At 34.9% G+C, this 15,487-nt stretch overlaps 1 protein-coding gene across 8 annotated transcripts in view; it reads left to right on the forward strand.

Moving 5' to 3' along the window:
* ATG4C (autophagy related 4C cysteine peptidase) overlaps positions 1-15,487 on the forward strand; it is a 156,248-nt gene that overhangs the window by 21,085 nt on the left and 119,676 nt on the right. For 7 of the 8 annotated variants that reach the window (XM_074380940.1, XM_074380939.1, XM_074380937.1 and 4 more), the window contains 4 exons: positions 60-225; positions 1,440-1,523; positions 11,879-12,112; positions 14,712-15,042. In XM_074380940.1, coding sequence (XP_074237041.1) covers positions 150-225; positions 1,440-1,523; positions 11,879-12,112; positions 14,712-15,042 — 725 coding nt within the window. In that variant the 5' untranslated portion in view covers positions 60-149. Of the gene's footprint in view, positions 1-59; positions 226-1,247; positions 1,320-1,439; positions 1,524-11,878; positions 12,113-14,711; positions 15,043-15,487 lie in introns of those variants that run through there. The other variant, XM_074380942.1, reaches the window with a different exon arrangement.

Below are 15,487 nucleotides of genomic sequence, written 5' to 3' on the forward strand. Positions count from 1 at the left end.
TATGGCTCCATATAACCATATATATACTAATTACTTATTTTTCCTTAATTTTTTTAAAGGAGTTTTTAAAGGAATTTTTAATCAGTATAAAAGATTAAACTCTACAGAAGAATGCAATCAAGTGATGGCTGTTCCATTAGAATTTGAATATGGAGGCTACAGGAACAGATGAAGTTGACAAGCTAAAAACTAAATTTATATCTGCTTGGAACAACATGAAATATAGTAAGCATCATGTTTTAAAAATTGTATAAATCCAGAGAAATATTTGGCAATATGCATTATCTTCCTTCTTAAGTCACTGACAATTACTTGAGAACAAATGGATACTTTACTTTTTTTGTTTGTTTGTTTGTTTGTTTGTTTGTTTGTTTGTTTTTAAACCGAGATGGGGTTTCACCATGTTGGCCAGGCTGGTCTTGAACTGCTGACCTCAGGTGATCCGCCCACCTCAGCCTCCGAAAGTACTGGGATTACAGGCGTTAGCCACCATGCCCGGCTGGCATACTTTACTCTGAATAAAACATGTCTATAAGGAATATAGTTAAAACTATCTCCTGAGGAAGGAGCCAAGTATTATCATAAACATTGCTTAGAAACTCAAGCATATGATGTGGTCTCCCCCTCTTTTTTTTTTTTTTTTTTTTTTTAAGTTGCTAGAGTATATTAATATCCTCATGGCTTGTATAGTTTTTTGTTTTTTGTTTTTTGTTTTTTTAGTGTTCTAAAGCATATAGAATTTATTCAGGTGATGATAATACCTTGGCTTTTCAGATACAATTTCAGGCAGCCTCATCTCTGTGCCAGGAAATAAGCAAAATAGGCCTCTTCACACAGAAAATAGACTGTAAAGTTCCTGCACTGATACCTCTGATATTTCTCCTAGATCTTATTTTTAACCTAGTTCCTTTTGGTTTGCAAACAAATTCAGTAAGAATTATATGGAGATTTTTTGAAGCCCACCTAAGATGGAGAAGTACTTGGACAGAACGAGTTTGAATAGGAAAAAAGCTCATATTCATAAAATAAGTGTGAAAACAGAATTCAGTAAAACACCTTGATAATGCAAATTCAGGAAAAACACAATTGGCAGTTTAAATTTTGTACCAGAAGAATATGGTGAGAACTTGATAAAGACGATTGTGACCTATCTGAAAATAAATTAAAATTAAATATTTTCCTTTCTTATGTTCTTTAATTGGATAGTTTTAAAAGTCTTTAAAATTCTTAATTTTATTTGAAACTAGGATGAATTGCCTGTATTTCCAGTTCATTGTCCAAATACTGTAGTTTGAAACTGTTGCCAAAAATGCACATCCGTAAGTAATAATCAATGGTTTGAAATTAAACAAAAGAAAATACTGCTAGACTCTTAGTCTGAAATCTTTTAATTATAAGACGTTTTCTTTCTTTCTTTCTTTCTTTTTTTTTTTTGTTAGGTTGGGTGTTGAAAACAAAGACGTATTTTAGTAGAAATTCTCCTGTATTATTGCTTGGAAAATGTTACCATTTTAAATATGAAGGTAAGTGTAAAATTTGTAAACCATTTAAAAATTTTTGTAGAAATCATCATGTAACTTTTCATTGTTTGATTTCTAATTGTTGAAATTGTTTTAATTTCATTGTTTTTAATCTACTTTTGCAATGTATTTGCTAAGTATTTGTATTTCATATAACCCGTAATATATTACCATGTGGTTTGGGTTTCTTGTTAACTACTTGAGGAAAAGGATCTTGTAATTTTTTTTGTTACATCCCCATAATTTTGGACTTACAGTATGAATCCCAAGTAAATATTATTTGAATTGATATGTTAATATTCTTTGTCAAGTTCTCTGCTAATTTTTTTTTTTTTTTTTTTTTTTGAGACGGAGTTTCGCTCTTGTTACCCAGGCTGGAGTGCAATGGCGCGATCTTGGCCCACTGCAACCTCCGCCTCCTGGGTTCAGGCAATTCTCCTGCCTCAGCTTCCTGAGTAGCTGGGATTACAGGCACGTGCCACCATGCCCAGCTAATTTTTTTGTAGTTTTAGTAGAGACGGGGTTTCACCATGTTGACCAGGATGGTCTCGATCTCTCGACCTCGTGATCCACCCGCCTCGGCCTCCCAAAGTGCTGGGATTACAGGCTTGAGCCACCGAGCCCGGCATTCTCTGATAATTAAAAGTATCACCTTAGTTAATCTAAAACTGATAAATTTTTTTAATTATTAAGGATGTTTCAGTATCTGAAATTGACTTTACTTGATGGTTTTGAATTTCCATGTGTACAAATTCTTTCAATAATTATATTTTCCTTTAATAATTCATGTTACTCATTGGGTGCCAGGCACCATGCTAGGCTCTTAAGGAAATACCTTTTTTTTTAAAAATTATACTTTAAGTTCTGGTGTACATGTGCAGAATGTGCAGGTTTGTTACATAGGTATACACATGCCATGGCGATTTGCTACACCCATCAACATGTCATCTACATTAGGTATTTTCCTAAGGCTGTTCCCTCCCTTAACCCCCAACCCCTGACAGGACCCTATGTGTGATGTTCCCCTCCCTGTGCCCATGTGTTTTCATTGTTCAGCTCCCACTTAGGAGTGAGAACATGGGGTGTTTGGTTTTCTGTTCTTTTGTTACTTTGCTGAGAACGATGGTTTCCAGCTTCATCCATGTCCCTGCAAAGGACATGAACTCATTCTTTTGTGTATCTGCATAGCATTCCATGGTGTATATGTGTCACATTTTCTTCATCCAGTCTATCATTGATGGGCATTTGGGTTGGTTCCAAGTCTTCTGTTGTGAACAGTGCTGGAATGAACAGTGCTGGAATAAACATTCTTCGTAATAGAATGATTTATAATCCTTTGAGTATGTATCCAGTAATGGGATTGCTGGGTCAAATGGTATTTCTAGCTCTAGATCCTTGAGGAATAGCCAGACTGTCTTCCATAATGGTTCAACTAATTTATACTTCCACCAACAGTGTAAAAGTGTTTCTATTTCTCCACATCCTCTCCAACATCTGCTGTATCCTGACTTTGATGATCACCATTCTAACTGGCATGAGATGGTATCTCATTGTGGTTTTTATTTGCATTTCTTTAATGACCAGTGATGATGAGCTTTTTTTCATGTTTGTTGGCTGCGTAACTGTCTCCTTTTGAGAAGTGTCTGTTCATATCCTTTGCCCACTTTTTGATGGGGTTGTTTTTTTCTTGCAAATTTGCCTAAGTTCTTTGTAGATTCTGGATATTAGCCCTTTGTCAGATAGGTAGATTGCAAAAATTTTCTCCCATTCTTTAAGTTGCCTGTTCACTCTGATGATAATTTCTTTCACTGTGCAAAAGTTCTTTAGCCTGATTAGAGGACATATGTTCTGGCAGTGAGAAATTACTGATGACTTTTGAGAGCATTTTTACTAGAGTGGTAAGAATAGAAAAGTAAAAAAAAGTCATATTAACAGCAGCTAGCCTACATTTATTGATGCCCTGATAGGTGCTATTTACCGTGGCTCCATAATATGTGCTAAAACGAAATTGTGTTCTTTTATAGAATGAATACTTATGATATTGGGGTAGAGAAGAACTTACTTTTGTATTTTGAGACAGTTTCTTGCTCTGTTGCTCAGGCTGGAATGCAGTGTCACAGTCACAGCTCACTGCAGCCTTGACCTCCCTGGGCTCAAGTGATCCTCCCACCTCAGGCCTCCTAAGTAGCTGGGACCACAGGTGTGTGCTATCACACTCAGTTAATTTTTTATTTTTATTTTTTATAGAGACGGGGTCTCCCTGTGTTGTCCAGGCTTGTCTCAAACTCCTTGGCTCAAGCGATCCTCTCATCTTGGCCTCCCAAAGTGCTAGAATTACAGGCTTGAGCTACTGTGCCAGCCAAGAACTTGTATAAACTGTGAAACACAGTCTATAAAGGGAAATATTAATCAGTTTGACTAGATAAAATTAAAAATATCTACATATTTATACAAATATGTAAAAATATACATATATAACAAATATATATTAAATGTATATATATTATATATATGTACATTTAAAATATATATACACATGTATATATATAATTGCATGTATATACATGTATATATAATATACACATAGACATGTCTAGACATATAATGTATATAATATATGGTTATAGTTATTTTATAAAATAAAATATATTAGATATATAATATATAATTATATATTTATAATAATTATATATGCATATATAATCAAGAAAGAGTCATCTCCAAAATAATAAAGAACCACAAACGAATATGCAATGAATATGAAAAACATGAATAACCCAAGAAAAATGAACCAAGAATGTGAAGAGGTGCTGTTTAAATAGAAACTTGAATGGCCAGCCAAATGTAAGAAAATGCATATCCTGGTAATAAGGAGAATACGAGAATACAAATTAAAATGAGATACTCTTCTTACTTAATCAGATATAATATACAAAAATTTAAAGGTTTGATTATATCAAGTGTTAGCAAGGGTGTGAAGAAATACAAAGTGAAACACTGCTGGTGGAAGGGTAAATTGGTATAACCTCTTTGTGAGAAATTTGAGAGTACCTAGAAAAATATGGAATATATATAGCTTATGACCCAGCATTTCTTTGTTTTTTTTAGATGATTGGTGGGTGATTGAGTTATATGCCAAATAATGATCTTGAGTCACAACAAACTTTGACAGTGTTTCCCAATAATCAGTAATCAAATATTAAAATGAATTTAACAAACATATATGTATTATATTACATAAAATACATTGCTACTAATTTTTTAAAAAAGTGAATTATCTTCTAGAGTGATTAGAATAAGAAAAGATGTATCTTATATTTACGACCCAGCATTTCTAAGACCCTTAAGTATTTACAGGGAAGTTCTATATGTGTGTGGGAAACACATATACAAGAATTTTATTGTAGCTTTAATAAAAAATTGGAAGCAACTTAAGTATCACAAGAAGAGGATTAGATGAATAAAGTTATTCATTCATTCTATAAGTATTTATTGAGAACTTCCTATGTGCCAGGCACTGGGGTTACTGCTAAAAGTATGAAACACACAATCTTTACTCTCAAGAAACTTACAGTGAAACCGATGAGAGACATTAAATAATTACCAAAATAATCCCATTATGATATTGATGATGAAGCATAAGTACAGGTTATTAAGAAACTGTAAAGATAGAACAAATCAGAAGGGATATTGTTGAATGCACATAAGGAGAAAGCCCATTGCAAAATGGTGTAAATAATAAGGGGATTTGTGTTATACGTAAGCAGCAGTCCTGAGGGTGGGGCTGGCTCTAGGTGGTTTAATCTGGTGCCTTAGTAACATCATCAAGCACCCATGTCATAATCCGTCTTCCTACTTAATCTCAACATGTTGTGGTCACCTCATACTCCTTATAGTAACAAGTGTAGGATATATGAAATACATGATATATGATATATGAAATATCTGATATATGAAATAATTCAGTGGAAGGACTTTTTCTTCTTTGTTATTTCTTATAAATACTTAAATTTCATTTTATTACTCTTTATATTATATATCTAAACATTTTGAAATTACGAATTATTCATGCTTAGAGAAAATAAAAATTTGTATGTATACTTTTGAGTAGTAATAGAACTGTACTCAACATAAGAAATACAACATTTTGAGTAATTTCCTTTAATTTTTTAAATTTTTGGTTAAATTTTTTTTTTTTTTGAGACGGAGTTTTCGCTCTTGTTACCCAGGCTGGAGTGCAATGGCGCGATCTCAGCTCACCGCAACCTCCGCCTCCTAGGTTCAGGCAATTCTCCTGCCTCAGCCTCCTGAGTAGCTGGGATTACAGGCACACGCCACCATGTCCAGCTAATTTTTTGTATTTTTGGTAGAGACGGGGTTTCACCATGTTGACCAGGATGGTCTCAATCTCTTGACCTCGTGATCCACCCCCCTTGGCCTCCCAAAGTGCTGGGATTACAGGCTTGAGCTATCGCGCCCGGCTTAAATTTTTTATATTTAATTTTTGTAGGTACATAGTAAATGTATACATTTATGGGGTACATGACATATTTTGTTATAGACATGCAGTGTGTAAAAACCACATCATGGAAAATGAGGTATCCATCCCCTCAAACATTTATCCTTTGTGTTGCAGACAATTCAATTATAGTATGAGTAATTTTTTTTTTTTTTTTTTTGAGACAGAGTTTCACTCTTGTCGCCCAGGCTGGAGTGCAATGGCGTGATCTCGGGTCACTGCAACCTCTGCCTCCTGGGTTCAAGCAATTCTGCTGCCTCAGTCTCCTGAGTGGCTGGGATTACAAGGGTGCGCCACCACATTTTTTTAATCTTTAATAGAGTTGGGGTTTCAGCACATTGGCCAGACTGGGCTCGTTTTCCTGACCTCAAGTGATCTGCGCATCTCGGCCTCCCAAAAAAAACCCTCCTTGGGTTTACAGACATGCACCACTGTGCCCAACCTACTACGAGTAATTTTAAATCTCCTCATATGTCTACTCAATTGTGTGTCTATCTATGCCAAACACAATCCCATTATCCTGAAGTGTCTTTGTTTATTTAGTGTTTCCTGTTTTTACATTTTTGTAAATGGAATCAAGCTATATTTTGCTTCTGTGACTTCCTTATGGTTTTCCAAGTTGCATTTTTGAGGTTTGTCAGTGTTTTTGTGTGTAGTTCTGGTTTATTTTTACTATTGCGTAATATTTCATTGTATGAATTGCCATTGATGGATATTTGGATTGCTTTTATTTTTTGCCATTATAAGCAAAAAATGTGGTACATTTTTGTTTATTTTGGAAATAAGACTGTATTCTCAAGTTTTTGGAAGTACCATATTTGCTCTTCACTAAAACTGCATGCTGGAAGGAATGAGGGGAATTGGCCGTTTGCCAAAGAATGTCATATATCTGTTAGTATTATCCATTATATGCATTCTTTTTTTCTAATGAGTATAAACCAAAACCACCCTATTATACCTTTCCACAAATTGCTTTGCTATCCACAGCGAGGGAGGCCCTTTTAGTTTGAAGCACACAAATTTAAGTGATACTAATTTCTTAAATATAATTATGAAAACAAGAGGATTACTAGTAAATTAGGTCAAATATGAATTTGAAAAGAGATTCAAATATACATTTTGAAAACAGAGAGTCACAGTAAACAAGATAAAGTATAAAATAAGGGAGTCACTGTAAATCTGGTAAAGGGGAGTCCCAGAGGAAACCAGGTAAGGTTAAAAGGAATGGGAGTATTTATTCAGAAGAACAAGGGCAGTATGATATTGAGAGAATAGCGTTAAGGATATTTTTGTAAGTGGAGCTTTTAAACTTTTAGAATACATGATATCAAGGTCTGTTGATTATGGGGGACTAATTTCTTTCCTCTGTGGGTATATAAACCCAGAATATATAAAGATTTGTGAATCCTATAATTGATTTTACTTTGGTGAATTTCTAGTTCTTAACATGTCCAGAGGTTATTGCCTTGCCTTGTCAGGACTTTCTTTTTTGCCTCAACGAAAATATAATATTCTCTTCTTCTCATTTAAGGTATTTTAATGCTAACATTTTTTTTTTTTTTTTTTTTTTTTTTTTTTTTTTTTTTTTTTTTTTTTATCATTACACACTTACGGCTTTTCAGACTTACTGTATGTTGGTTGATCTCAACCAGTAATTTTTGATGCTCAAATTGTCATGACATTGGCCAGTGGAAGGTCCTTTGAGATTTGCTTCTATATCTTTCAACAAAACCATATTAATCTTACATAACATTTTGTTTCTACTAGACCACATGTTCAGACCCACTTTGTACTTTTTGGTATCAGATAGGAAGCTAGCAATTTCCCAATGATTCCTTGTTTTTTGTTTTCTTTCTTTTCTTTTCTTTTTTTTTTTTTTGCTATTTTGTTTTGTTTTGTTTTTAGCAGAAAAAGTGTTAGAGACCATAATCTGAGTGCAAAGATGCTTTGTGGGGATGCTATTCACCCTGGCCGTTTCATTGGACAAGCTAGAACAAATAAATGTTTTCAGTATTTTTCTTACAAAGGCATGAATTCAAATTAATATTTGAAGTCTATTTCTAACTGGATCATATTTCTACTTAAAGTTTTGATTCTTTAATATCTTTCTATCATATAGACATTTTCTAGTAGTTACTTTTGTTTTGCTAAGGATTTTAGGGAAGTTACTTTGGCTGGAGTCACTCATCTCTCACTTTCTGTGGCATTTATCTGATGGATAGTTTTGTTCTTTTGTTTCAATTCCTTTTCTATTTGAAGGCATTGGCAATCTGATGTCTTACAAGTCTAAGTGCTTTGAAGGTAGCGGCTTTCAGCCACAGTGGTTTTATATCACTACTACCGTCTGAGTCATCTATAATGAATTCATAACATTTTAATACAGGATTCTTAAACTTGATTCTGTCTCTGTTATTTAATTTCTAGTCATATTAGAACATAGTTGCAAAAATTAGATTATCTTAATAATGTTAAATCTGTCCTAATTTCTCAAGCTTTTAAACTTATCTTGGCCGGGCACGGTGGCTCAAGCCTGTAATCCCAGCACTTTGGGAGGCCGAGGCGGGTGGATCACGAGGTCAAGAGATCGAGACCATCCTGGTCAACATGGTGAAACCCCGTCTCTACTAAAAATACTAAAAATTAGCTGGGCATGGTGTCGGGTGCCTGTAATCCCAGCTACTCAGGAGGCTGAGGCAGGAGAATTGCCTGAACCCAGGAGACGGAGGTTGCGGTGAGCCGAGATCGCGCCATTGCACTCCAGCCTGGGCAACAAGAACGAAACTCCGTCTAAAAAAAAAAAAAAAAAAAAAAAACTTAATCTTGCTACCTTTCTGAGCTACAAACTTATTTCCTTGTGTTATAGAGTTTTTCCTTCTCAATATATCATGCTGTATACTGTTATGTTAAGGTATATGACATGTAAATCCAAATGGCCCTCCTGATATTATGTAGACCAAATACCAAAAGTAAAAAAAAAAAAAAAAAAATTACAATTTGTCTGTGAGCTGTCTATGAAGAAAGCAATTAAGAATTTATTTTATTTTTATAAGCCTTGTCTTACCACAGATACCATGCTATAATCTGGCTAGGATTTTTTCAGGGTTTCTCTTAGATGGCCAGGACATGATGGGCCTAAGAGCCATTAAGAAAAAATTATAATTTGGGGTTATCTCTGGTATTTTAGTTGTATCTCAGGGACCAAAATGATTTTACATCTGTCATTGTGGATTTGTGTATTTCTTCCTGAAGTTCTGTCAGTTTTTGCTTCATTTATAACAATTTCTACTTAATGTCATAGATTGGTTCTTGGAAACTGCAACTTTAAGTGAAACGATGTACAGCAGTCCTCAACATCCTTTTGTTCAACTTCATTTCATTATAACAATGATGAGAAAAAAATTGATTTTATTTTATGTTGCTTTGCTTAAAGTCACAGTCTTTTAAGAACTTATTGACAACATTGAGGACTAACTGTATTTTGAAGCTCTGTTATTAGGGGCATAAACATTTAGAATTATTATTATTTCTTTATGAATTGACTCCTTAGTAGTTGAAATGACCTTCTTTATTCCTTCTTTGCTCTGAAGTCTACTTGTCTGATATTAATATAGCCACTTCAGCTTTCTTTTGCTTAAAGTTGCATAGTGTATCTTTTCTCATCCTTTATCCTTTATGCTTTATCTATTTGTGTCTCTACATTTAAAATATGTTTTTTTATAGCAAGTATTAGCTGAGTTATGCCTTTTTTACCCAATCTGATAATTCTCTGCATTTTAAATTAAGGTGTTTAGGGCCAGGCACAGTGGGAGCCTGAGGCAGGTGTGTTACTTGAGGCTGGGAGTTTGAGACCAGCTTGGCCAACATGGAGAAACCCCGTTTCTGCTAAAAATACAAAAATCAGCCTGGCGTAGTGGTGCATGCCTGTAACCCCAGCTAGTCAGGAGGCTGAGGCACAGAATTGCTTTAACCCTGGAGGTGGAGGTTGCAGTGAGCCAAGATTGCATCACTGTACTCCATCCTGGGTGAAGAAGCGAGACTCTTTCTCAAAAACTAAAACTAAAACTATTTACATTTAATATGATTATTGATAAAGTTAGGTTTAAATGTATCATGTCATTATTTGCTTTCTGTTTGTTAAATCTACTCTTTGTTCTCTTTTCTTCCTTTTCTGCCTGCTTTTGGATTGATTATTTTTTGATTCTCTTTTATCTCTTTTGTTGGCTTATTAGCTCTAACTTTCTATTATTATTTTAGTGGTTTAAGGTTTATAGTATACATCTGTAACTTATCACAGTCTGCCTTCAAGTGATACACCAATTAACATGTAGTAAAGAACCTTATAGAATACTTCACCTTCTCCCCCCCGGTCTTTATGATATTGTTATCATACATTTACTTATTTAGGTTATACACCACTATGTTTTACTTATTTATATGTTATATACTCCATAATAAATTGCTATTATTTTTGTTTAAATAGTCAAATATCCTTCAAAGAGGGTATTATGTTTGGTGTCCTTTATTCCTTTGTGTGAATCTGTATTTCCATCTGGACCAGTGGTATGATCATGGCTCAGTGCAGCCTCAACCTGCTGGGCTCAAGTAGTCCTCCTATTTCAGCCTCCCAAGTATCTGGGACTACAGGCATATGTCACCACACCTGGTTAATTTTTTATTTTTGTAGAAATGGGAATCTCACTATGTTGCCCAGGCTGGAGTGCAGTGGCATGATCTTCGCTCACTGCAACCTCTGTCTCCCAGGTTCAAATGATTCCTTTGCCTCAGCTTCCCGAGTAGCTGGCACCCAACACCATTCCTGGCTAATTATTTTATCTTTAGTAGAGACAGGTTTTCACCATGTTGGCCAGGCTGGCCTTGAACTCTCAACCTCAAGTGATCCACCTGCCTCGGCCTCCCAAAGTGCTCAGATTACAGGCATGAGCCACCGCCCCCAGCCATAATCTTCCTGTTTCAGCGTCTTAAAGAGCTGGGGATTATAAGTGTGAGCCACCACATCTGGCTAAGGTTTCTTTTAATGTAGGTTGGCTGGTGATATCTTCTTCCAGCTTTAGTATATCTGAAAAAGTCTTTATTTTGCCTTTACTTTTGAAAGATACTTTTGCTATGTATAGGATTCTGAGTTGATTTTTTTTCGTCAGTACTTTAAAGATGTTGCTGTACTATCTTCTTGCTTCTTTTATTTCCAGTGAGAAATCTAATAACCTTGTCTATGTCCCCTCTTCAGAGAGTTAATTATGTATAGAATGCAGGCTATGGGCCGGGCACGGTGGCTCAAGCCTGTAATCCCAGCATTTGTGAAGCCGAGGCAGGTGGATCATGAGGTCAAGAGATTGAGACCATCCTGGTCAACATGGTGAAACCCTGTCTCTACTAAAAATACAAAAAATTAGCTGGGCATGGTGGCGCGTGCCTATAATCCCACCTACTCAGGAGGCTGAGGCAGGAGAATTGCCTGAACCCAGGAGGCGGAGGTTGCGGTGAGCCGAGATCGCGCCATTGTACTCCAGCCTGGGTAACAAGAGCGAAACTCCGTCTCAAAAAAAAAAAAAAAAAGAATGTAGGATATTATTCTTAATAACAAGAGTATTATTGATAATACCTTATTTAGTTAACTCTACAGCATGTAAAACATTTCAGAATTCATTCTAACTTGATTTTTATAGCAGCTTGATTAGGCAGAATAAGATTTATCTTTTAAAATTAGTAAAAAAGGATTAGATTGTGATACACTTCACATCTTAAGACAGTAATGATAATGTATTGTTGTGATTATAGACATTTCTCTGGTTATCTATAGACTATATGTTTGTTTTTTTAGATGAAGATAAAATGTTACCTGCAACATCCGGATGTACAATAGAGGATCACGTAATTGCAGGAAATGTAGAAGAATTTCGTAAAGATTTCATTTCTAGAATATGGCTGACCTACAGGGAAGAATTTCCTCAAATAGAAGGCTCAGCTTTGACAACAGACTGTGGTTGGGGCTGTACATTGAGAACTGGCCAGATGCTCTTGGCTCAGGGACTCATACTACACTTTCTTGGAAGAGGTAAATCAAATCTCTGTTTTTTTTTGTTTTTGTTATCAACATTTTTCCATTTGAACTACAGTTTACAAACTGCATGAAATGCCCTTTAATTTCTTGACTGTGAGGTATTCTAAGGAGTTGTAACTAATTTAGTGTATTGTGTGTTTTTTTTTGAACTAGGTCAGATATGACTTGTATGTAAACTTTCCTGATTCCCTTTTCAAAAATGCAGGTTAAATATACCTGTTATTCTTAGTCACCATTATGAGTTAAGTTAGTTCAATTTTTAGTACCCTTTGGATTTTATTGTTGTTACTATTTTTTTTCCTTTTGGTTGAACTCTGGATTATCTCCAGTTAGTTAAGTCCTGGCAGGTCAATAACAGTGACTCTGGGGAGATACATAATATTTTTTAAATCTTAAGATACTTTACTCTTGTTTCTTTATTTTCTCCCTACATGTTAATAATGGTTTAAAAGTATTTTTATCTTTATTAGTGTGATTATAGTCAATTATATTAAATCGATCAGACATATTCCTTTAAAATTTTTTAATTTTTAAATTATTTTATTTTTATTTTTTAGCAATAGGGTCTCTGTTGCCCAGGTTAGAGTGCAGTGATGTAATTATAGGTCATTGTAACTTGGAATTCCTGGGCTCAAACTATCCTCCTGCCTCAGCTTCCTGAGTAGCTGGGACTACAGGTGCATGTCGCCATACTTGGCTAATTTTTAAATTTTTTGGTAGAGATGGGGTATTACTATGTTGCCCAGGCTGGTCTTGAACTCGTAGGCTCAAGTGATGCTCCCACCTCGCCCTCTCAAAATGTTAGGATTACAGGTGTGAGCCACTGTGCCTGGCAGTAGACATATTTCTAATAAGGTCATCATACAGTGTTTTAGACCGTAAAAAATGTCATTGATACTTAACTTACATATGTATTTTTTTCCTAATGTGCCACCTTTCTGTTGGTCTATTTTTAATAATATGTACATTTGTAGGAATATTTTAGTTTATGATTTTAGGATATCAGATTTGATTATTATCAAATATTATCAGATTTTTATAAATGTTAGATAGTATCCCTACCATATATTTCATATATTTAGTAACTTTTCTGTAGAGATTATTGATGAGATTATTTAGAGAGAATGTTTATTAAAGAATGGTGTTGAAAATGCAAGGGAAAATAATTTTTAAACTGGTTTTCTGGGATGATTTATTTATAGTCTTGTGCAGTCATGGGCAAGGCTTGGATATTTTTCAGTCCTCACTAGATCTCTGAATCTGTGACTTATTTTGTTAACTTAAAATTACATGCATGTTTGGGGATTGTCTTGTTATTCAAAGCTTTGACATAATGGATATATTTGATTTTTTTTTTTTTTTTTTTTTGAGATGGAGTTTCGCTCTTGTTACCCAGGCTGGAGTGCAATGGCGCGATCTCGGCTCACCGCAACCTCCGCCTCCTGGGTTCAGGCAATTCTCCTGCCTCAGCCTTCTGAGTAGCTGGGATTACAGGCACGTGCCACCATGCCCAGCTAATTTTTTGTATTTTTAGTAGAGACGGGGTTTCACCATGTTGACCAGGATGGTCTTGATCTCTCGACCTTGTGATCCACCCGCCTCGGCCTCCCAAAGTGCTGGGATTACAGGCTTGAGCCACCGTGCCCGGCCCGATATATTTGATTTTTTGAGGTCTTTGATCTTTTATGATTTCATTTATTAACTGTTAGAGAATTGTTACTACTCTGTAAATAATGATTAAGTTATTCTGAAGAAATGTACAGGAAAATACTTTGAAAAAAAAAATTTTAAATTTCCATGGTCAGACTTCTATTTAACATATAATCAAAACATCCAGTTTCTGAAGATATCTTTTTTTTTTTTTTTAAGACAGAGTCTTGTTCTGTTGCCCAGGCAGGAGTGCAGTGGCACAATCTTGGCTCACTGCAACCTCCACCTCCCAGGTTTAAGCCATTCTGTGGCTCCGCCTCCCAAGTCCTGGGATTACAGGCGTGAACCACTGCCTGCCTGATATCCTCTTTACTAGTATTATAATGTTTATTGTGCCTTTGGGTGGTCAAGACTAGATGTTTGATAAGCAGTTTGATAATGAAATACAAAAGTCTTTATTCTATCTCAGCACTATCAAAGAACAGAAAAAAGAACATCTGGGATTGTCCATTTTTACCCAAGGTTACCATTTTTTCTTTCTTTTGTCTTGTATTTTTGTAATTTTTTTTGGTTATGACTTTTTGGAAACTACAGAAAATTACCGTTTTATTGAGATATAGCCTATCATAAATTTGCTCCTTTCAAGTGAACAATTCAGTGGTTCTTAGCATAGTTACACAGTTCCACAATCATCACCATAAATCTAATTTTAGAACACTTTCATCATTCCTCAAAGAAACCTTGTACCCATTAACAACCACTCCCAATACCTCCCCGTAAGCAACCATTAATCTACTTTCTGTTTTCATATATTTTCTTATTTCTGAATTTACTATCTTATTTTAGTAACCCATATGACCATAAATGCTACATATTTATTTTAGTAAAATTGTTGAAGTAACTGTTTAAAAGATCTGAACACTTTACTTTGGAACTACTATAGCTTGGACCTGGCCTGATGCTTTGAATATTGAAAATTCAGACTCTGAATCATGGACTTCCCACACTGTCAAAAAATTTACAGCATCATTTGAAGCATCGCTTTCAGGGGAAAGAGAACTCAAAACCCCAACAATTTCTCTGAAAGAAACAATTGGGAAATATTCTGATGATCATGAAATGCGAAATGAAATGTATCACAGGAAAATCATCTCTTGGTTTGGTGATTCCCCCTTGGCTCTTTTTGGCTTACATCAACTAATAGAATATGGAAAGAAATCTGGGAAAAAAGCAGGAGATTGGTATGGACCAGCTGTGGTTGCTCACATTTTAAGGTAAATTGTTTTAAAATCTTTCTCCCTGTGAAAGAGGTCCTCAGGATCAAGACATACTGATTTTTGCAGTGTGTATATAAATAATTGGAACTTTAAAAGTCTTAACTGTATGAGAATGTTAAGATGTTTTCATTTGCCAATAGAGAAAAAAGAAGACATATTGCGACTCTAGTTACATTTAATTTATTTACTGACAAATTTTTCTTCTCTTTCTCTTAGGTGTAGATATTCCAGTTCTCTTTCTAACTAGGTTTTCATTAGAACCCAGTATTGAAATGTTCTGAACACTAACATCTCTTTCAACCCTGGAACATGTATAACATTATAGTTTTTTTTAATAGTGTAACCTGTGGGCTATAATGTACTGATAGTGTAATAAAATCTCAAGAGTTAAAATTGGTGTTTTCAGCATTTGTTTGTACACTTCAAATTCTTGTCAATTGTA

The sequence above is a fragment of the Saimiri boliviensis genome, chromosome 11, assembly GCF_048565385.1.
Source record: "Saimiri boliviensis isolate mSaiBol1 chromosome 11, mSaiBol1.pri, whole genome shotgun sequence".
In the NCBI taxonomy this organism is placed as follows: Eukaryota; Metazoa; Chordata; class Mammalia; order Primates; family Cebidae; genus Saimiri; species Saimiri boliviensis.